We start from the raw sequence: 24,873 nt of genomic DNA on the forward strand, positions 1-24,873 counted from the left end.
AAGATATAAATGCAAAATTGAAATTAGATAATACATTGCTGCCAATAATGTATAGATCTATATTATACAAGTATAATGATTACAATATTTTAAGCAGGGCTCCGAACCGGTTCAAGAAATGGCAACGAAAAACGGAAACAAATGACATTTTTCAGGAACAAAAACGAAAAAAAGATAAACTTTAATTGTTCTGAACAGAAACGTTTACAGTTAACCGGTTAATAACGTTATTTTGTCATTCTCTTTATTATATGAATTTAGGAGACTAAAAGCATTCATTTAAAGCTTGTGTACAAATGTGACGGTGACACATACTACGTGAAGTGAAGTTTCATAAACTAATTTGAGAGGAGCACGTGATATGATTGAGCACGTCTGGCCACTCATCTGTAATCAGTAATAATCCAATCAGAGTGATCCTAGTTTACTATAAATGGATCATTTTCTCCCTAATGTTTTATCTTTGTTTGGAAGAACGCTACAAACGCTCCAGCATTTAACCTAGGCTTCAGCATTGTTTAAACCTTTCAACGTGGAAGAACAAACAAACAAACAGCAACAACAACAACTCCAGCCAGAACCCCGCTCTCCCCAAAACTTCAGCCGCCGCCTCGCCAGCTATCAAGCCTGAATTACAGCAAGACGGCCCACCAGCTCTTCCAACTTCTACTCCTACTGCCCCACTCAACGCAAGCCACACCTTCCATTAAACTCAAGACGCCGGTGATCCAAGCCATTTCTATGAAGCCTGACTCTCACTGATATCCTAGAGGTCTACTTTCGGTAACGTACATGCTTTAAGCGGAAGCTTCGCTACATAACTACACTCTAACAAAGACTAAACATTTTATAAAAGTTTTGAAAGACGAGACCAGCGTGAATCAAATGATTTCAATAAAGAACTCACCTCTCAACCTCCCGCCTGTCCACAGATCCATAACTTTCTGACTGCAGAAGTAATTCGATCGCAACTGACCAAGCAATCTTTTCCACAAACATTAGTCCACAACATATTCATATGTTGATAAACGTCCATGGAAGGATGCACTGTTTTCAGTCAAACCAGCTGCTGGAGCGCGTGCAGCAGAATAGTCTTTCAAGCACAAACACTATAGCGATTTTGCTTGACAAAACGGCCGCCGACCTTTTGCACTCTGACGGATACTCCAAGGAGCCAAAAGGTGAAATGTCACCATCCAATGAGCTTTCCAAACTTTAGATGACCCCGCCTTATCTCTTGACAGTTTCATGAATGGACTGAGTGCTAAGACTTTGTGAATGAATCCGGCCAGATACGCTCGAGATTTTTCAATCACGTTAAGATTCCGAACATGATGATATTTATCTTGGACTTAGTAAAAGCCCATGACAAACAGTACATTCACACAGTTCCTACTAAGGTGACATCGTTTTTTGAAGTTAAAGGTTTGATGTTGGCAGTTGATTATTTACATTTTATTTATATAAAAAAAATAAATAAAAAATAAAAATTATAATAATAAATAATAACCCCTCTGCCACATCTAATCTGATAGCCATGGAACCAACGAAAAGAGTATTACCCAGCCAGTGAAAAACATTCAACACAAAGCATTGAAGCTCTTTTGCAACATGCCAATAGCTACTCTTATATCAATACACATGAGTGCTATAGTCATGCTTATAATGGCAAGTCAGTGGGATGAGAAACAGCGAAGAAACAACTTCCTGCTTGACTGCTACGAACAAAGAGGACATTTCTGGCAGTAGAATAACGTTTCATCCACTGACTCTGTTAGATACATTTTGCTTTTAAACAAACTACTATAACACTAAGGGAATTAACTCCACTTCACCTCACTATAACCTCACCTGCTCTTCAAGAGGTACTTCCAGGACCACCAGCCAAGACCCGGCCCATATCCTCAGCTCTTCATCCATCTGCCACCCTGCAGGGGGACGAATGTCCACTTCTACAACCCTTGCACATTGTGACATCTAAGCTATTGTAACATGTATTAACAAAGGCGCTTCCATTCACAGTTGCCCACGCTCTTACGAAGTGACCTTGCACGAATATCAGCTAAAACATTTAATTATGTCTGCTGTACATGTACCATGTCGTGACCATTTAATCTCTAATTCTTTCTTGTTTTCTCATTTTAGAGGTCATGGCTACCAGCTCCAGAAACTACCCTTATTCAACCCATCACACTCTACATCCATTTCCAAATGTATTCACACTCTTCACAAAGATGCATTTCCCCTCATACAGCCCACACACTTTAGGCCATATTCACACTAGCCCCTTTTGCCTCATACAGCCCACACACTTTAGGCCATATTCACACTAGCCCCTTTTGCCTCATACAGCCCACACACCTTAGGCCATATTCAAACTAGCCCCTTTTGCCTCATACAGCCCACACACTTTAGGCCATATTCACACTAGCCCCTTTTGCCACATACAGCCCACATACTTGAGGCCATATTCACACTAGCCCCTTTTTTCCTCATACAGCCCACACATTTGAGGCCATATTCACACTAGCCCCTTTTTGCCTCATACAGCCCACACACTTGAGGCCATATTCACACTAGCCCTTTTTTGGTTTTTGAAAAGTCTGAATTAACATAATTTCAATCCCACATTCCATCCCATCATAGCTGATCTAACTAGGCAGGAGGAGGAAGCTCTGCCTTCTTTATTAAGAAGCTCCCCCCCCCCATTCACCCATTTCAAACACTATTCGCTTCTTACACCTCAAGAGAACAATACCACATCACGGAAGCCCAGCTGATCTTCTCCAAATGACCTCCACCCTCATGCATTTCTAGCCCTCTTCTCCTCTTTTCTTCCTTTAATTTCCCTCCAAACTCAAACTATCCCATACTTCCATTTACTCTTTTCACCACAGCTCTGACCCATTTAGAGGTCACCCAAGTGTCAATTGATGTAGCAGCAATGCTCTAAACAAGTCATATACACTTACACTTCAAATACCACTATCGTCACACTCCCAACCCCCCATGAATACAGTAATAGATGCTTCTGCAGGAGCACATATTGTCTCTATACTGACCCACCGCACCTCTGCAGCAGCAGAGACGCTCAGCTGAGCTACACCCCCCCCCCCCCCCCCCCCGCCTACAGCGCAACTGCAGTGACATTCTAACCGACCCCTCATTCACTCACCTCTACATATCACTAACAACAATATTTTTCATTCTTACGGGAACATACATAACCATCCAATGCTCACTACCTCTGCATCTCGGCAACTGCAGAGACACTCCACCCAGTTTCATTCACCAATAACACCATGGCACTGTCACTCTAGCTAAGCTCCTCTTTTACTCATCTCTACATATCACTACTGACAGTATTTTTATTCTTACAGGAATATGCATAACCATACAATACTGACTACCAATGCACCTTTGAAACAGCAGAGATGATTCAAGTAACATTCACCCATAGCACTACTGCACTGGCACTCTTGCTAAGCCCCTCTTTTACTTCATCTCTACATATCACTACTGACTCTCACCTCACCTCTACTTATCACTAATGACAATAAATTTTTTTTACAGGAACATGCATATACAATATACAATACTGACTACCACTGCATCTTTGCAACAGCAGAGATGCTTCATGTTACATTCGCCCATAGCACTACTGCACTGGCATTCTAGCTGAGCCCCTCTGTTACTTCATCTCTACATATCGTTACTGACAATATTTTAGCACTCATAAGGCTCCAATGCTGACTACCACTGCACCTCTGCAACAGCAGAGACGCTCCGCCGAGCCTTATTTTCCCTCTGCCTTCCCCCTGCCTCCTCCCCTCTACCCCTCCCCATTTATAGTTGACAATTGCCCAGTAACACTATTCCGAATTTAGAGATGATTCATAGCATTCTCCGCCTCTCAGACTCCCACTCACTCTCCAGTCCCCCTTTTCACAGGGCCTCTGCGAGGGGTTAAGGAGATAAGTCAATATAGAAAAGTTTGAGGACATTAAAAGTTTAGTTAGTCTTAGATTCCTGCAATGTACTAAATTTATCTATTTTATACAAGGTATCATTGTATGGTAAAATTTGACTGTATTAAATCTGTGAATATCAGGATGTGGCGTAGTTACGAAATCAGTAAAATCCTAGTAGATTTGACAGCTTGTTGCTTATTTACCACAGTTACCAAGGCAACACCATTATTTCAGCAGCTCTATAGGGACATGTTGAATCGGCTAGATTTTATAGATCTATATTCCATATGTATGTTTTAGTTTGGATTAATTTCTTTCATTTTAATATTTAGTAAATATATTGTAAGATAAATATCGCCAGTATTTCTGGTTGAAAAGTGGTTATAGGTCTTTAAACGTATTGAAAGAGTCTTAAAGGTATTTAAAGGTGTTGAATTACACTTTCTGATTCCTGTATATACTCTGTTTCAGAATATGAGCAGCCACCACAGAAGCCCAAAGGGCTTTACAACAACAGATCCAGACCCTGGGAAGGTGGTCATCCAATGCCTTAAAGACATGCATACGTCTTCGCCAAAGGCACCTCAAAGAAGCCCAGATGACTCTCGCCAGCCATCAACCCACAGCTACTCAAGGGCGAGGGCATGACCCAGCCACCTTCCCTCCTCCTTTCCCTTACTTTTAAACTGAGTAACACTCAACCTTCTCCCCCAGTCACATAGTAAATCGAAGGTGCATACAAGCCCCCTCGTCACCCCGCCACCCCCGGCCGTTTCTGCTGGAGTCTTCACAGCCCCCTCCCATTTCCCGACTCCTGCCAGACCCTGCCCCCCCTAAGGCTCTGACTCCTGCAGGAGTGTTACCCCGAGCTTCGACTCCCGAAGGAGTCATCTCACTGTTCCCCCTAGGCCTTAGCAAATTTCTCTTATATGTTTGCATATATATGGGTGTATGCGTTTGCGTACGTATGTATGTATGTATTTGTGCGGGCGTAGATGTTGTATATGCATGTATGTATAAACACATGTATAGAAGTATACGCGTGTATGTGGGTTTATATGTATATACGTATGCGTGCGTGTATGTATGGATTTGTGTGTGTATATATATATGTATCTATGTACGCAAGTACATGGACATATATATTTTTTACTTATAACGCTGTCACTCCCCGCTTCATCTCCTCACGGAGTGTTCCTCGAGCACCTAACTCATCCCGTCACCCTCTAACAGGAGTCTTCACCATCCAAATCCCCTTTTTCCCAGTCTCCTGTCAGAGTCGGCCAGCTTGCCCTGTTCCCCGGGCGCCGACCCCCGCAGGGGTCATGTCACTGCCCCCCCCCAAGGCCACTGAAACTCATTATTTATATATATCTATGGATTCTCGTCCATGGTTATATATTTATATAGAGCGCTGTCACTCCCTGCTCTATCTCCAAGTAGGAGTGTTCCTCGAGCATCGACTCCCACAGGAGTCTCGCCAAACCTGCCACTCACCCTCTAGCAGAAATCTCCACCACCCAAATCCCAATTCACGATTTCTGCCGGAGACGGCAAATAATAAGAATTGCTGCCCCCAACTCCTGCAGTGCCTATTCCGACTCACAGAAGTCTTCTGATTGCCCCCTCCAGGCCTTAGATTACCCCATTATATATATATATATATATTTATGTACTCTCATATATACATATATATTTATATATATATATATATAGCGCTGCCACTTCCCAGCTCTATCTCCGTCAGGAGTGTTCCTCGAGCATATTTTGTTTTGATTCTTAATGAGTCAACCCTGGTCACCCCTTTCTGGCCCCCCTACACTAGTCACCTTTCCCCTTTCCCCCCGCTCAGGCTCCAACAGGAGTCTGTTTCACACTTTGCTCCAACTAGAGCTCCCTAATCTCTTTCCCTTTCCATATCCTCTATATCCAGCAGCCGGATATAGCAAAAACTTTCTAGCTTTTTGGGGGGAAATTCTTCGAAATACACGGCTGCTGTCCCGAGTTAGCATTTTGGGGAGCTCTTGAGACCTACCTGATCTCGGATCTCCTGATATGCTTATCGACCGGGCGGGAGCCCTGGGCTCAAATATCTCCGAGCTCAGGGTTCTCTCCCGGGACAGCATGCCAAACCAGCTTTATACGCCAAGCATATCTAAGTGAAAACTCTTGAAGTGAAGTTTCATAAACTAATTTCGAGAGGAGCATGTGATATGATTGAGCACGTCTGGCCACTCATCTGTAATCAGTAATAATCCAATCAGAGTGATCCTAGTTTACTATAAATGGATCATTTTCTCCCTAATGTTTTATCTTCGTTTGGAAGAATCCCCCCTTCCACCCCTTCTCCTCCTTTTCCTCCCTTTTCTGAAAAGGGGGAGCTCTCGAGACCTACCTGATCTCGGATCTCCTGATATGCTTATCGACCGGGCGGGAGCCCTGGGCTCAAATATCTCCGAGCTCAGGGTTCTCTCCCGGGACAGCATGCCAAACATGCTTTGTACGCCAAGCATATCTAAGTGGAAACTCTTGAAATATATTTTGTATAAATTGACATGGTGTAAGTTACATGATTATGTAATGAAATGCATCTTTTTTATATATAATTTATTTGTCTCTCCTGCAATACATTATGCAACGACTCCACAATCGACTGGTTCGTGCTGTAGAAAGACAGCCACTAAACACAGATTATATACAGTTTATTTGTAGACAGGAAATGGTGCATATCAGTGCCTTGGCTGAATTGATACATGTTCCAGAGGATGTCATCTCAGCCCTTAGCAATCTAAACATTCTCCTACAGCATTTAAGGAATGTGGAGGAAGTGTCCGTCTCAGTAGAGCTGAAACAAAACAAGGACATGGACGTCCGAGAGTTTCAGTGTCAGCTGCCCACCTTACACATCTAATAGAACTTAGACTGCCTGTCAAATCTATTGCCAATCTTCTTGGTGTGTCCCGTGCAACCATATTCAGGAGGATGGCAGAAAATGGTTTGTCTGTGAGAGGTTTGTACAGCACATGTACAGATGTAGAGCTTGATGCCCTTGTAACAGGGATTAAGAACTCCATGCCAGATGCTGGATATCGTATGGTTCGAGGGGCTCTACTCTCTCAGGGGCACCTTGTACAGTGGGATAGGGTGTGTTCATCCATGCATCGTGTAGACAGTGTTGGTGTTCTCTCTAGGATGGCAAACCTGAGATGTATTGCTCGTAGAAGTTACTCTGTTCCTTACCCGAAGTACATGGTGCACATTGACACCAACCATAAACTCATAAGGTATGTCTGCAAGCCATCTATAACATTTCAGTTTAGTAAAAAGTAAAAGTGGTTGAAATAACATTGCTAAAGATTAATTTAACATGATCAAATTATTATTATTACTTATTTTACTTTTTTATTTTGAAATATTAATATTCTTTTGTATAACAGGTACAACATTGTCATCTTTGGGGGAACAGATGGTTATTCCAGAAAGGTAAACTTTATTGTTTAGTAAGGTTTAGACTAAGCATGTTGTGCTGAAATCTTATTGTCATTATTTCGTAGGGTATGTGCACTAAAGTTTTTAATATATCTATCCTTATGACTGTATGCCGTCCCATAAAGTTGTTTGGTAAAATTTGGCTCATTGAATGCAATAGAACATGCTTTGCTTTACTGTAAAATTTTAATTGAAAACAAACACTTCAAATCAATGTGACATACAATTGTCATTTATCATTTAACATTGTAATCTATAGATGGCAGCAGAAAACCAGTCATTGGCTCATTCCACTCAATTTAGTGCTTTGGTTTTTAAACTTACAAACTCATGTAATTAATCATGCAGTATTTTCAAAGATAAACATATATAGAAGTTAATAAACTAATAAAAAAAACTATAAAAAGCTTTTTTTACAAAGTAATGTTTTTTACAGTTGACACATTATGATTACAATATAACCTGATTTTTTAATGTGTAATGTTACCGAAGGTCGGCCAGGTGGTTACATCTTTGCTTGAAATCTTGTAGTTGTTGCATGCAACTATACCTGTAAGTTTTTGTTACTGAACTAATCTCTCATACTGTGCAATTTCAATTACATTTTACAGATTATGTACCTAAGGGTTGCAAACAATAACCGCTCAGACACACATTTGGCCTTTTTCAATGAGGCTGTGGAGACACGGATTTCCAAAAAGGTATTATTGAGTTGTAATCTCCACCCCCCCCCCCCCTCTTTTTTTTACTTTATTACTACTTCCCTACTGAAAAATCTAGCTTAAACCAGCCTAGGCTGGTTGGCTGGTTTTAGCTGGTTGACCAGCCTGGTTTTAGAGGGGTTTTGGCGATTTCCAGGCTGGTTTCCAGCCATTTCCAGCCTGGTCTTAGCTGGTCAGGCTGGAAAATGACCAGCTAAAACCAGCTTGATCACCTAGCCAGGCTGGGAGCCCAGCCAAAACCAGCTATGTCTATCTTAAACCAGGCTGGTCAAGCTGGTTTTAGCTGGATTTAGCTGGTCATTTTCCAGCCTGACCAGCTAAGACCTGGCTGAAAAAGGCTGGTAACCAGCCTGGAAATGTCCAAAACCCCTCTAAAACCAGGCTGGTCAACCAGCTAAAACCAGCCAACCAGCCTAGGCTGATTTAAGCTGTTTTTTTCAGCAGGGTTGCTTAAGTAGTCCATAAATAAAAATTTTAATAAGTAAATTGTAATTGCAAACCAGCATAATGGGTCATGTTTTTGTTGCAGAGTAAGAGGTGATCATGGAGGAGAAAACGTGGGCATAGCAGAACTGATGTTTTCAGTACGTGGAACAGATGAAAACAGTTTCATTGCTGGGAAAAGTGTCCACAATCAAAGGTTATTTCAGTTCATAGTGTTATGTTTATTTATCATTTAATTACCTACAGTCCTCTGCTCTACCAACTGAGCTATCGAAGGCTTATAAGACTCCCCTACAAGCCCACCCCCTTAAGGTTGCTGCAGTCCGACTGCTGGCCAAAAACGCTCAAGGCTTCCCATACCGGGAGTCGAACTGGTGAAAACCAGGAATCCTGACCGCTAGACCATATGGGAGTTGCCACTTGTGATGGCAGTCTTGGCACAAACTTCAGATCTTTCTGATCATGCGCACTTCACTGTCCCTCTTGCACAAGTACCACTCCTACATTTACGCACTCTCTCATACACAGTTTTATGGTTTCCGTAAGCAAGAATCCTCTGATCCATAGTCATAAGCGTTATCCTTTGTGCCACTGGCACTCTGTTCAGCACCTTGTTAGCACATTGTTTGAAACAAGGACAAGGCTCTGTCAACCTGGAGTTCCGTCACCACACATTCTGCTTTGTTTTATGGCAAGACGTTGTGTGGATGGGATACTCTTACAGGATATCTGACAGTCCCTCCATAGAAAACCTGAGATCCAGGGTCGAGACTCTCTTCTCTCCAAGAGGAGATTAAAAGCCATAGTTTTTATTCATGTTTTATCAGAGCACTTAGGTATTGCTGCAGCTCAGAGACTTACAAGTGGAAGAGATTACGCTGCAAGTTGGCTGGGTGACTTCTAAGTGGTATGGACTTTTGCAACAAGTAGGTTGGGTTTACGTTTGGTGTAGCTGTAGTAGACGTTATTAAAAAACTGCAGTTTGGGCATCCTTTGAAACCAGGAGAGCACCCCACGGGCTCTGTGCTGGCGGCCCCTTAAACTCGACTCACTCCAGAGTGGAACTGAACAGCTCCCTTGGGAGGCGAAAGGCGACCGCAGTGCACTGGCTGTCAGCAAAGCAAAAAGACCAAAACAAGCAAGCCAGGAGTCGAATCTAGAGTCTTCTGATCCATAGTCAGACGCATTATCCACTGCACCAATGGCCCTATCTCCTTATCTTGTCATCATTAGCTTGTTGCTTGTAATAAGGACACAGCTCTGTCAATACGGAGTTCATTCAACGCATGCTGTGCTTTGTTATTATGGCAAGTTGTGGTGTCGATAGAAGCATGTGACAGTCCCTCCATAGAAGAACTGTGATCCAGGGTCTGAGACTTTCTCCTCTCCAGGAGGAGGTTACAAGCATTGGATTTATTTTTGTCAGAGCAGCTGCAGCATACTTGTGTGGAGACTCACAGCAAGGCTTGAGGGCAAGTTTCTGCTCTCCCTTCCCTGGTGGTCTAGTGGTTAGGATTCGGTGCTCTCATTGCTGTGGACTGGGTTTGATTCCCGGTTAGTTCTTGGATGAGAGACCACCTGGGATTACCAGGTGCTTTAAGCTTTTTGAATTCCTTCATTTGGCAGCTGATACACTTCCCAAAATACGAAAAAAAAAAAAAAAAAAAAACTCTGAATTCCTCTCTGATCTCTGGAACCAGCTAAGTCATTGTACCCACTTCCCCTGATTCCATTCGGGGGAAGTGAGTACCCTGACTTGGCTGGTTTAACCTAGCAAGAGCTGTCGGTGCCCCGGAGCAGAAACCGAAAAAAAAACAAAAAAAAAAACTGGTAAACTATTGAGGGGTCAAGGGCTTTGTTTTTGTCGGTGCTGTGTCAAGGCAAGCTGAGCTGCGCTCGGCTCCTGGTGTTGCACCTATTTTTAAATAGCCAACTCTTGACGGCTGCTCTTGCTTACGGCCATACCACCCTGGCAATACCTGATCTCATCTGAACTTGGAAGCAAAGCAGGGTTGGGCCTGGTTAGTACTTGATTGGGAGACCGCCTGGGAATACCAGGTGCTGTAAGCTTTCTGAATTCCTTCATTTGGCATCTAATACACTTCCCCGTGTCACAGGTCTGCTGCTGGTGTCTTTTCTCGCATTCATCTTATTTGGGAGGGGTGCGACAAAAAAAAACACAGGTAAACAATTGAGGGGACAAGGGCATTGTTTCTGTCGGTGCTGTGTCAATGCAAGCTGAGCTGCGCTCGGCTCCTGGTGCTGCGCCTCTTTTCAAATAGCCAACTCTTGACGTCTGCTCTCGCTTATGGCCATACCACCCTGCTATTTAAAATTAAGATCTAAAAGTGGCTTAAACATTGAACTGGTTCTACAACGACAGAAAATAAGAAGAGAAGAGATTAAAGAAAGAATGGAAAGGAAAAAATTTCAAAAAGGATATGCAAGAAACATTTGTTTAAGTGACAGTGACTCAGAATGAATGTTGGTTATTGGTTTATCCAATAATTATCCTAATGAGTAATGTATGTGTGGTATCACTGAATGTAAGAGGATTGTCAAAATGTGAAAAGTTTGAAAGATTAACATGTTTGACAAAAAAGTGTGATATATTATGTTTACAAGAGACAAAGTGGGAAGATGAGATTAAAAATAAAATGAGAAAATTGTGGAATGGTGAAATATTTAGTAATGGAGATACAGAAAGGAAAAGAGGGGTAGCAATTTTGATAAAAAGAGGGATTTTTGAAAAAGTAGAATTAGACTATAAAGACACAAATGGAAGAATTATAATTGTAAAAGTTATGTATAATGGGAAAAGTTCTTTTTCACATTTACATTTAGTCATTTAGCAGATGCCTTAATCCAAAGCGACTTACAATTAAGGACAAGGAAGCAATTTACACAACTATAAGAGCAGCAGTGAACAAGTGCTATAGACAAGTATCAGTGTGAAAAAGTCTTAGCAAAGCATTAGAAATTTTTTTTTTATTTATTAATTTTTTTTTTGAGAGAGTACAGTCAGTGGTATAGCCAGAGAGGAAAGTGGAGACTAAATAGTTGAGTTTTTATTTGTTTCTTGAAGACAGCAAGTGACTCTGCTGTTCTGATGTAGTTAGGGAGTTCATTCCACCAACTGGGCAGATTGAATGCGAGAGTTCGGGAAAGTGATTTCTTCCCTCTTTGGGATGGAACAACGAGGCGACGTTCATTCACAGAATGCAAGTTTCTGGAGGGCACATAAATTTGCAGAAGTGAGAGCAGATAAGAAGGAGCAAAGTCAGAGGTCGCTTTGTAAGCAAACATCAGAGCTTTGAATTTAATGCGAGCAGCAACTGGCAGCCAGTGCAAACGGGTGAGTAGCGGAGTGACATGTGCTCTTTTGGGTTCATCAAAGACCACTCGTGCTGCTGCATTCTAAAGCAGCTGAAGAGGTTTGATAGAATTAGCTGGAAGCCCGGCTAGTAGAGAGTTGCAATAATCCAGTTTGGAGAGAACAAGAGCTTGAACAATAAGTTGAGCTGCATGTTCAGATATGAAGGGTCGGACCTTTCTGATGTTATAGAGTGCGAATCTGCAAGATTGAGCAGTTCTAGACATGTGGTCAGAGAAGTTTAGTTGGTCATCAATCGTTACTCCAAGGCTTTTTACCATTTTGGATGCAGTAATGGTTGCCCCATCCATCTGGATTGAAAAGTTATGGTGTAGAGTCGGGTTGGCAGTAATTTCAAGCATTTCCGTGTTCGCGAGGTTAAGCTGAAGATGATGATCTTTCATTCAGTGTGAAATGTCTGACAGGCAGGCTGAGATGCAAGCTGGAACCGAGGGATCATCAGGGTGAAAAGAGAGGTATAGCTGGGTGTCATCAGCATAGCAGTTGTAGAAAAATCCATGTTTCTGGATGACTGGTCCTAAAGATGTCGTGTAGATGGACAAGAGAAGTGGCCCAAGAACAGAGCCCCGAGGTACCCCAGTGTTTAGATGCTGTAGGTTGGACACCTCTCCCCTCCGAGACACCCTGAATGACCTGTCAGAGAGGTAAGATCTGAACCATTGAATAACAGTGCCTGCAACGCCCAGTGACTCAAGCGTAGATATCAGGATCTGGTGGTTTACAGTGTCAAAAGCAGCTGATAAATCCAGCAAGAAGAGGACAGATGATTTAGAGTCTGCTTTAGCCAGTCTGAGATCCTCCACGACCGAGAGCAGGGCAGTCTCAGTTGAGTGGCCTTTCTTAAAGCCAGATTGCTTGTTGTCCATGAGGTTGTTTTGAGTAAGAAAGCCCAGGACTTGATTGAACACTACTTTCTCCAAAATTTTGGCCATGAATGGAAGCAGGGATACCGGTCGGTAGTTTTCAAGTAGCGTTTGATCCAGGTTGGGTTTCTTTAGCAGTGGGGTTACCCTAGCCTGCTTAAATGAAGTAGCTGCTGAGTGTGACATGGCAGGGAAACAGCACCTGTAAGACCGAAACCATGGTGCTTGACTGGAAAAAGGTGGCCATCTCCAGTTTGGAGGAGAGTCCTTACCCCAAATAGAGTTCAAGTATCTGCGTTTTTTTTTTTTTCATGAGGAACAGAATGTGAGATTAAAAGATGGATCGGTGCAGCAGAATTGCAGCTGATGTGATTGTCTGTTGTGGTGAAGGAGCTGAGACGAAAGGCAATGTTCTCAATTTGCCACTCAATCTAGGTTCCTACTCTCACCTATGGTCATGACTGAAAGGACAAGGTCTCGGATACAACCGGACACATTTTACAAAGTGTTATGACCCGCTCGTTTGAGTCGCACCATAAAATAGAGATGAGCCAACAAAATAGCCTGATTGCAAATTATTTATTATAAAATGTAACTCATAGAACAATCAAAGCAACCAACAAATGTCTAGAGATAATAATGAAGATAAAGAACTTAGAATATAATCACAACAACACTTTAACTACATGATATAAGTATTGCGAAAAAAAAACATAAGGTTAAAAAGTCAATGAGATGGCAGGTCTTGACATAAGGAATCCCGAGTAGCCACAGCATTCTGGGGTAGCTAGCACAACAACTTTTATATGCCCATTGATAAGTAATGCCACATCCAACCAGGATTTCCCACATACTCCAATCTGGATTTCTCATTCAGGGAGTCAAACAGAGAACATCACCCAAAACAACACTAGTTACATGAATACACTGGAGAGTGGAGTACAGATGTATCCGCACCTGTACAATCACTTACAAAGAGATTTCAAGCCACAGTGTTTATGAAACTGTTCTTCTTTCAGCCGCCATCATTGTGTTTATGGTAAACGCGACACATTTACAACCCCACCTTCTGCAGTATAGGAGTGTTGGAAAATAGTATACAGTCACTTAGACTTTTCAAACATTATTCAGACATGAAACATCATGTGCACATGAGAAAATGTTTTGCTGCATTCATGTCATGTGTGCAACTTTTTGTTAATGTGTTTCTTAAGCTGCGCCGAATGAGCGAAACTCTTTAGACACTGATCAGATCTGTATGGTTTCTCTCCAGTGAGAATCGTCTGGTGTGGTTTCAATTTTGGAGCTGTAATAAAAGTCTTCTCATACTCAAGCACATATTCTCTTTCACACCAGTGTGGATCTTCATGTGTTTATTAAGGTTTGATGAGTTGCTGAAACTCATACCACACCGAAGCTGCGGTCACTCGAGTTTGAGCATGCAAAATTCTGTTGTACAGCGCTGCAAAAAGGGGCGGGATTAAACAAGACGATTAGATATTAAAAAAGTGAGCAATTGGTCCATATTTTAAATTTCTGTTCAGAGAGGTCATGTTTTGATCTTCGACTGGTCTCACACAGTCAAGTTATGTGATTTTGCATGTCAGAGTTCACCAAGCTTGAACTTTGCAAGGCAATGAACTGCGAAACTTGATGCCCGAACTTGCATTTCTGGTCTGATGCATTCGCGTGCGTATGAATGAAAGTCTATGGGGAGAAAAGTCCAGTGTGACCGCGGCTTAAGTGCATGTGAATGGTTTCTCTCCAGTGTGGATCTTCATGTGTTTATTAAGGTGTGATGAGCAGTTAAATCTCTTCCTACACTGAGTGCATGTAAATGGTTTCTCTCCAGCGTGGATCCTCATATGGTGATTAAGGGATGACCATTGGCTAAAACTCTTTACACACTGAGTGCATGTGAATGGTTTCTCTCCAGTGTGGATCCTTATGTGGTGACTGAGGGATGAGGATTGGCTGAAACTCTTCCCACACTGAGTGCATGAGAATGGTTTCTCTCCAGTGTGGATCCTCATGTGCTTATTAAGGTCTGATGAGCTGTTAAAACTATTCCCACACTGAGTGCATGAGAATGGTTTCTCTCCAGTGTGGATTCTCATGTGCTGAATAAGGTGTGATGAGCTGTTAAAACTCTTCCCACACTGAGTGCAAGTGAATGGTTTCTCTCCAGTGTGGATCATCATGTGTTGATTAAGGGATGATGATCGGCTGAAACTCTTCCCACACTGAGTGCATGTGAATGGTTTCTCTCCAGTGTGGTTCCACATGTGTTTATTAAGGTGCGATGAGCAGTTAAAACTCTTCCTACACTGAGTGCAAGTGAATGGTTTCTCTCCAGTGTGGTTCCTCATGTGTAGATTAAGGGATGATGATATCCTGAAACTCTTTCCACACTGAGTGCATGTGAATGGTTTCTCTCCAGTGTGGATCCTCATGTGCTGATTAAGGTATGATAAGCGGATGAAACTCTTCCCACACTGAGTGCAAGTGAATGGTTTCTCTCCAGTGTGGATCCTCATGTGTTGATTAAGGTTTGAGGTTTGGCTGAAACTCTTCCCACAATGAGTGCATGTGAATGGTTTCTCTCCAGTGTGGATCCTCATGTGAATTTTAAGTTTGCTTTTGTCTGCCAAACTCTTTCCACACTGAGTGCAGGTGAAACGATTCTTGTCTCTCCTTTTCAAAAAAACATCAGTCTGTAAATTAGTTTTTTCCTCAATTTTGACAAGATGTTCCTCCTCTTTACTCCTCTCATTCTCTTCAATTAGGTCTGAAATAAAAAAATAAAACATTATTTTCATTAAGACTCATCAAAAGCTGAAAATTGAAAAGACACTGAAAACATCGGCTACACACACTGTAATTTTGATGCACATTAAATGTAAATTAAATCAGATCATTTTTTGTTTAGTCCATCAACATGTACACATTAAAGCAGATTCAATTCAATTCATCTTTATTTATCTAGTGCTTTTACAATGTAAATTGTGTCAAACCCACTTAACATACAAGTTATAGTAAATTGAAACAGTCAGTCCAGTTTTCAGAGTTTTTTACATAATTGATCATAAAAGTCATTTTGGTCATATTGATAAGACACAGATTTGAAAGCTGTAAATGGCCTATTTTTATTCATATGTATTCAAAATTACAACAAAATGTCTTTCTAAAATTTGTAAAGCAGACAGGGAATACTTGTTCATTCTGTGCCTGACTGGTAAATGCATCAGAAAAAAAGTTCTGGGGTAACAGCTCTGAACAACCAGCTGAATATTTTCCTCACAGACATGAGACATACTGTACAGCATCTGCATAAAGGCTGGAATGTTCACCTTTCTCCTTGTGTGCTGTTGGGTCATTTTCATCCATTGTGGGGTGATTTTGAGGCTTAATTTAGCCAAAACCTTGTCTGTGTTTCAGCAAACGGACTGATATTTGGGAATATTTTATTTTGACATATTCTGTGAAAATGCGTTGAAATAAAAAAAAAAACCTCCATACACTCTGGGTAAATTTACTCCCTTTTCGTTATATTCATGGCTGTTTTTTCTCCATTGGCCTATATTATAACAACCTTTTTTTTATTGCAAAGCCATGACAGCATATAATCATGCATTTATGATTGTTGGTGTTTTCTGTGACGACCGTCAACATTGTTTAATTGGTCTCCACCCATAAGACGGCAAAAAGGAAATGGGTGAGAGGAAACACTGAAACCGATATTCCTTTCCAGTTATCGGTGTTTTGTTTTCATGGAGTGTCAGTGCACTTTACTGACGCATTTCTAAAAACTAGACACTTAACAGATTTAGTTGATGTATTGATCTTATCTGTACGATCAAAACTGAAAGTGTAATTTAAGTTCTTTTTGGCGTTATGAGGAGAAGACGCATCAAAACGCGTATACGCAGTCTTTGACCCCTGGGGGTTAAACACCTACATGTATGACGCAGTTAATGACGTTATGCAAGAGTCTAATTGTTGTTGTTCTGAGATTATATGTAGAGCAGTATACAAACTTTTGGCGAGTGTTAAAGCTGGCCTCTGCTGATGTAACTGCAAAGTATCTACAGTAAACTTTCTTTTAATTGAATCTCTGACTCCTGCTCTTCTTCATCTGATAGACTGGTCTTGGGTTAAAATTGTTGGTCCCCCTACAAAGTGTATTTATGCACGCACACTATAATCTGCTGTTTTACTCCTCTGAACTCCATATAAAAAGACAGAAACTTTTTTGAACAGGCCTATCTAAAGGGTTAATGCTGCCAACTGATGATCAACAGTAAAAATTGCACATTTTACCTCTTCCCAACAGGGAAAACACCAACAATCTAGAATGCATGATTATTTGGTGTCATGGCTTTGCGGTTAAAAAAATGTGGTTGTAATGGAAGTAAATGGGTCAAAAGCAGCCAAGATCATAATGAAAGGGTATAGGGCTGCACAATTAATCATATTATTATCACGATAAGGATATTTGTGGTCCACAATCAATAATTAAATATCATCATGATTTTACAGTATAAACACCAAGCCATTACTTTAATGAGTGGAGTTTACGGATTATACTGCAACACAAGCATGATGTGACTGTGACTAGATTGCAAGTGTTTTTTTCAAGGAATGTAATGTTGATCAGGTAGCCTTTTCTCCTGTTCAGTCCAAACTTCCCAAGGTAACACAGCAAACCTTATTAACCACCTTAAAAGCCAACACAAAGTGGCTGTCATCAGTAGGTTAATGAGCTAGGGAGAATTCTGCTTTGCATGTTTCTTTGCATTACTAACATCACTAAAACAGACAACATTTAGACAGAAGACACTATCCAATTGTTTCAATGTTAAAACAAAAACAAAACAAAACAAAAAAAAAGTCATTGTGGCCCTGTTCACACGGGTATTCAGGTTAGTTTTCATCAATCTGACGTAGGGCTGTGACGGTAACGGATTTTCTGTTACCGCGGTGATGAAGCAAGAAATCATGCGGTATGTCGGTTAACCGCGCATACCGCATATACACATATACACAGTGTTTCCTCTAGGATTTTTTCCAGCTGTGGCGGCAGGCCTTTTTTACACAGATCTACTAACTACCTGTGGCGTTACTTCAATGACAAATGTCGTGCAGTATTAGAAGTCGAGATCGCAATTATGTAATAGCCTACAGCAAGCGGATCTCTTTGCTTACGCGCCAATTTTTTCTGCTCGTGCACAAAACTTCTTGCCTCCCCCTCAAATACAAGCCTCTTTAAGAGCACGCAGATCTTCTTGTGCACCCTCAAATAAATGCTGCTGAAGTGCGATTTAGTGCGTTTATGTAACGAGTATGTCTCCAGCCTTTATTAGATTTTCTAGGAATATTTATGAATACCTCCGGTTTTAATGCGTCCTGAAATAAAGTGAAACGGCTATACGTCGTGTTTGCTGGCCTCAGGCATCACGCACCTGTCACAGTCAGTCAGTCAGCACAAAACCTTAAAGGGTTAAACAAATGACGCACAGCACTACTACGGTTAAAGAAAAGTTTGCGCTGCTATAATTCACTTACCCTTTAATAGACTTTGGTGTGATTATCACCTGCTATTAAAATAATAAAATGTTTTGAATGAGAAGCTGTAATGTAGCCGTGGCGAGATGAATCCTAGCGTGGCGCCCCGCCATGGAAGAATGAATGTAGCGGAAACCATGATATATAAATATAAAATCGCTCAACAGAAAATAAGCATTTTTAACGCACTGCTGTAATTTCTATATCCCAATCCCTTTATCAACATTTTTATACAAGTCATTATTTTAAAGATTATGACTTGAGAATATGATTTTACCTCAGCGCTGCACTTTTCTCCTTCGCCCTCGCGCTGAGTTCAGGTGACGGAGTGTTGTGAAGTAGTTAAACTATCAAACTGGCACAGGAATATCAGTATATTAATATAGGATTTTTAATAAACTCTCTTATATCTGCTGGTGCTGTTATTAACACGCAGATCTCGGTTATGCTGGTGCAGCCGTTGACACGCGGTTCAGGTAATCAAAAAGCCAGCTCGCCTACATGATTTTTAATTATGGGTGGGTCGCAGGTGGAGAAGTTCAATCATTGGTTATGCAGACCACTTTGCCTAAAATATCAAAAAGTTCAAACGCTTTGATTAAACTAAAGCGAAACTGACCGTAAAGAGTGATAATAAAGGCTGCTTTTTTATTTTGGATCATACAGTTACCAAAGATTCAATATTCGAAACTGAATATTTCACTTTTATTTTATTTATATTACGATTGTTTTTAACAGACCAGTTTGTGTTTTGGCTGCGCCATATATCGGACCCTGAGGCACATCACTTCACCTCAAAGTTTATTAGTTATTATAGTTTATTTTATAAATAACTGACCGGCAAAAACTAAGATACTAAGAAAATTGTACAAAACTAAATTCGTTCAAACAATATTTTTCTTCCGACGAAAATATATGAATTGTATATTTTTGTGCGTCTCCATCCGCTACACAACTGCAGTGTTTGTTTCGCTCCACGTGAAAAAAGGATTTAATTAATGCTCCACTGTATTCGCTGCTACACAAACCCCTGTGATATATTAGCTACATATTTTTATAAATGTCTTTACACAAAATTATTATATGCTATAGCCTACTTTGAGTCAAAATATATGCGATTGTTGACTCATCACCGTGGTCGCAACTCGCGCTTCTGTTCTGTAAAAAAAGACCTACATTTAACCAGCTTTTTAGCAAAGCCTATATTAATATACTGATATTCCTGTGCCAGTTTGATAGTTTAACTACTTCACAACACTCCGTCACCTGAACTCAGCGCGAGGGAGAAGGAGAAATGTGCAGCGCTGAGGTAAAATCATATTCTCAAGTCATAATTTTTAAAATAATGACTTGTATTAAAAATGTTGATAAAGGGACTGGGATATAGAAATTACAGCAGTGCGTTAAAAATGTTTATTTTCTGTGGAGCGATTGATTTGAGTAAATAGGCCTGCTTTATTAAAATAAGCTTAAAATAAAAACAGCCTATGCTGGTTATTAAAAATGATTCAGTCAGTGTTTTCGTTTTGTAATCTAAATTTGTAATTTAAGTGGAAAATACTTAGGGCAGGCCTTTTATTTAGTTTATTCTGTTTTTCTATACGATCCTGAAAGATTCACAAGCAAAAATAAATAATAAACTTAAATGGGCGGTGATGACGGTAATAACCACATCACCGCGGTTGACATCTCATTATGGCGGTAAGGCGGTGATGCGGTTATCGTCACACCCCTAATCTGAAGCAACTTTTTCTTATTTACAAGAAAAGGAAATGCAATTAAAAGTTTCAATTAATTCAATTTATAAAAAGACTAGCCTGTTTTATGGATTAAATAATGAAATGGATAACTAAGTTCCTTTATTTCCGATTAGACCATGCACTTTATTCTGTTTTACAGTTTTTATTTATTTATTTATTTTTTTAAATAACTTCAGAAATCAGGAATTGATCGTGCACGCAAAAAAACACAATCATCTAACACATGCATCACTCTCATGCCACGCTTTCAAAGATAAATTTGCATATGAGTGCTGCTTTGAAAAGAATTAAATTATTAAAAAGCACTATTAAAGACTATTTTACACATAAAATAAAACATTCAAAAAGGTGTATCTTATGAAAAAAACACCAATTGACGGGCGCTGCTTTCAGTTTTTAAAGAATCAAGCAGAATAAAAAAAATAATAATCTAATTTGCAAAAGAGAAATGACAAAAATTTTGCAAGAGAAAAAGATTAAACATATCAGGACAGTTAAAAGAACATTCTACTTTATATATTCTTTTGACTCCAATACAACAGCTAAGATTATGAATGACGAAGTGTAAAGCCGTGTCTCCTGCGTGCTTCAGCAGAGCGTCCCGCTGTTTATAAATGAGGAGACTGAGAAAATACGCAGTTTAGTTTCACCTCAAGATATTGAAATTAAAAATTAACACTGAACTGCTCATCATGCTCAAAAAGTTAAACTAAAATGCACAATTGTTGTTAGCCACAGAAAGCACAACAAACCGAACACGTCATTCTTTTAATTCGATATTCGTGAAGTATGTGAACCAATCGCAGATGCTTTGTCATGTTGGTCGTGACACTCTGTTTTATAACTTATTAGTTTATGTCAATAATTACACTTAGCCTTGCCATCGTTCTTCACCACATGTAGCCACGCTTTTGAGCACATCTTGGGATCAATCTCTAAACAAATGTTTAGATTGTTATTGAAGGTGCTCTCAAGCTGCAAAGTTCCTGGCAGAGTAGCAGGTGAAAAAATGTGCATGCAGAAATTGGATAAGAGGAATCAAAATTTTAATTATATAACAAGTAACTTAGTATCTAATCCCTGCCCAGTTTTATTACAAGTTGTTTTTTAATAGTTGTGACTTTAATCGTTTGGATTAAATTACCCTTAAAATCCTGCTCATTTAAGGCATCATTTTCGGCAAATTATTGATAAAATAAAATAAATGAAGTAGCCTACCCAGTATAAAATAACAGTAGCAGACCTACCTTTATAGCTACAGCTCGGCAAAGTCAGCATGGGTATAAAAACAGGTGGTTTTATTCCTGATGAGAATATTTATTGTTGTCAGACTTTACTTTCACATAATACACCTGCGTGTGTGTGTGTGTGTGCGTGTGTGTGCGTGTGTGTGTGTGTAAACTCGCTTTCAGAAAGGAGAGACAGAAACCGCCTACTGCTGTGGGACTGCCTCTGAAAAAAACTCTTAAATAAAGAAAAGAGGTAGAGAAAGCCCAGCTGATATTGCTTTACTGATCCTGTGGGAAAGCACTAATGAACCGGTTAAATATTTCTGGATAATGTGTTGAAAAACTAAGTTTTGACCAAACTTAAACCTAAAAGCTTCATGGCTTTAGAAAAAACATTCGGGGCTGAAGCCCAGAAGCCCAACAACCCCCCGCGCCACCCCTGATCAGGAATAAACACCAACCTATTTGTTGTTCAGAGTCTTCATTTTTAATTTTGCAGGGTTCTGGATCACTCATGTTCTCGCTGTCCTTCTATAAACTCTTCACTGGAGCCCAATGTGAATATTCCAGTATTTAAAGCTTCACTGGAGGAGGAGGAGACAATTATTCAGATTACATGCTGCTTGCATATTTATATTTTAATGCCATATCAGCAGCTGGCTAGGGCTGCACGATTAATCGAAAAAAGATCACGATCTCGATTCGACCCTACACACGATCCTAATTCAGCTTTTTCTACGATTCAGCCAATTATCGGTCAGGAGAGAAGAAAAGGCGGCCGCAGAAGTCTTCACAGCGACATTGATACCTTTAAATGGCATTAAAAGTGTCACATACTGTATTTATAAGGTATAATTCACCCAAAATATCATTTCTGTCTTTATGTAATGATGTATTTACGGTCGCGAAATCGCACATGAGCTGACGCACTGTTTGTTTACGGTTGAGAACGCGCGCGTGCACGCAAATGACACCTACTTTAGTGAACACAACCTGCATATGCTGTGAATAACTGGTAATAAAGTTGTAAATAATGTTCAGTTCGTTGCACATAGCGATCGTTTGAGGGCCGTGCGTGAGGTTTGATTTTCATGTATGTGTGTTTTTCCTCAGTGACAGCAGCCATGAGCCGCACTAGGAAGTGAAAGTGAAACCTGTGCGCACATCATTTAAATGCTCATATCGCATTTTAGAGTTATGATTACGACAAGCATTTGATGTGTTTTTTTTCTTTCATAGCGAACACAAAGTGTTGTGCATGAAAATAAATGTTTTACAGTGTCAGTATAACAACCCTAGCCTATATATAATGGAAATATGATGGTCTAATAATGTTTTCAATGACAGATGACAGGCACATGTCTTAAACATAATAAATCAACTTCAGAATTATGAATAGTTATATTCTGATGTCACCATTTTACTGTGAATTTACAAACAGGACATATTGAAAGTCTGTTAAAGTCCACCACAATACAAAATTTTGCATTTTAAGCAACAGTAGACCTACACATAGGCCTAATATTATTATTGTTGTTTTACTATATGTTTGAGAATTAACAATAATAATAGGCTAATCATATTAACCTTTATTTTAAATTTACAAAATCGTGATCTTGATTTTAAGAAAAAAAAAATTGTGATTCACATTTTTGCCAGAATCGTGCAGCCCTAACACTGGCTATATATTCAAGGCAATACTTGTATTAAATAGTCATTATATAACTGACAATCATAACGGTTTCTATAACATCATTAATTGTTTCTTTAAAACACACAAATAACAACAACACTGATAAAGTCTTATAAGCTCTTTCAGTCTGATCAATGAGAAAAATAAATTCCTCCAGAAAACACATTCTTAAACATTTGCCTTAAAATATTTCCTAAATAAAATCATTCTCTAATATCATATTTTAATAAACATTCTATTAAAATGTTTACGATCAAAATATTCCAACACAAGTTACACATAGGTTTTTCTTCCCTGTTCAATAAATGTGTGCAAGACTTGAGTAGCTGATTCTACATCTTGTGTGTGCAGCATGATCATGACTCTGAATGCTTACATTTATCTAGTTTTGACCAGATTTGGTAACGTTAGCAATAGAGGTAAAGTTGGTTTTATATTCACACATTCTGACTTTCCCCTTAATAATATAATTTCATAAAAGTATTATTTGCAAACTCAAAATCATATTAGCAGCCAATGACTATCAAAGTTTGTTTACAGTCAAATAAACAGTGATAATGTTGTTTTCAAGTCATACTTGCATGCTAATTCAGATCGAATATTTAAAGTAACATGGTAAACAATATAGAGACTGCTAAATGAACGAATGTGCTAATATAAAACCAACTTTACCTCTTTACGTTATTAATACATGAAAAAAGGAAATTTAAACCTGTTTAAAAGTTATAAGACCTACAACACAATATTTCGGTAAATTTAAGACTTTTTAAGGGCTAAAATTTGGATTTTGAGATTTAAGACTTTTTAAGAACCTCCAGAATACTGTAGATAACCCGCAAATAACGCATTACAGAAGTGTTTACAGCGTAGCATCGAGCTAAAAACAAGAGAGTTTATTAGCATTAAGCACATGTGTTAAAACAGTTCAACCCGCAAGATAATTGCAGCAAATCTGCAAACGCTGCAAAGGTCAGATATAATACACTTACTTTGAATAGACGCACAACACCCGTAGTGGAATTAAACAGCAAACAGAAAAGCTCTGCACTCTTCACTCTCCGCCTCAGACTTCTTCTTCTTCTTCTTTTGTTTTACTGGCGGGCTGGTGTCATATGCACATGCCGCCACCTACAGTTCATATAAATATATATCTATATCTATATATATACACTATTATGCTTGCCTAATTTTCTCCATCAGGACTCAGCTGTCAGCTGGCACTGCGTGTTCAGCTCCTCCTGCTTCCAGACTTAGTCCCTCAGGGTCCTTTTAATACATTTAATTTAAATTATTATATATAAATATATATATATATATATATATATATATATATATATATATATATATATATATACATACACACACACACATATACATATATATACATATATGTATATATATGTATATATGTATATGTGTGTGTGTGTGTGTGTGTGTGTGTATATATATATATATATATATATATATATATATATATATATATATATATACATACATATACATACACACACACATACATATACATACACACACACATTTTATATTCTTTCGCTCAATCCTGTGTTATATAGATATTGTATTAATACCCTATACCCTAAACTATCCCTATTAACATTTATCCCTAATATATATTCTAAGTTTCTATCTGTATGTCCATTATTATTTAAATATTCTATTAATTCCCTCCTCTCTTGTATATATTTCCTGCAATCAAACATAACATGTTCTACGATTTCTCTGGCT

The 24,873-nt window shown here is 39.5% G+C and overlaps 1 protein-coding gene and 1 non-coding gene across 2 annotated transcripts; one reads left to right on the plus strand and one right to left on the minus strand.

The window, feature by feature from the left end:
- Window positions 1–10,577: 10,577 nt before the first annotated feature.
- On the plus strand, window positions 10,578–10,696 carry LOC130223954 (5S ribosomal RNA). Its single transcript, XR_008837061.1, has one exon. It is a non-coding gene; the product is annotated as a 5S ribosomal RNA (ribosomal RNA).
- A 2,662-nt stretch (window positions 10,697–13,358) lies between these two features.
- Window positions 13,359–24,199, minus strand: LOC130222133 (gastrula zinc finger protein XlCGF8.2DB-like). Its single transcript, XM_056454763.1, has 3 exons — window positions 24,120–24,199; window positions 21,899–22,021; window positions 13,359–15,671 (listed from the first exon to the last, which is right to left on the minus strand). Exons 2-3 carry the CDS (start codon window positions 21,951–21,953, stop codon window positions 14,623–14,625), a joined length of 1,104 nt encoding a protein of 367 aa, XP_056310738.1. The 5' UTR covers window positions 21,954–22,021; window positions 24,120–24,199; the 3' UTR covers window positions 13,359–14,622.
- Between the last annotated feature and the right edge of the window lie 674 nt (window positions 24,200–24,873).

This window comes from Danio aesculapii, chromosome 4 (assembly GCF_903798145.1).
Source record: "Danio aesculapii chromosome 4, fDanAes4.1, whole genome shotgun sequence".
Lineage (NCBI taxonomy): Eukaryota > Metazoa > Chordata > Actinopteri > Cypriniformes > Danionidae > Danio > Danio aesculapii.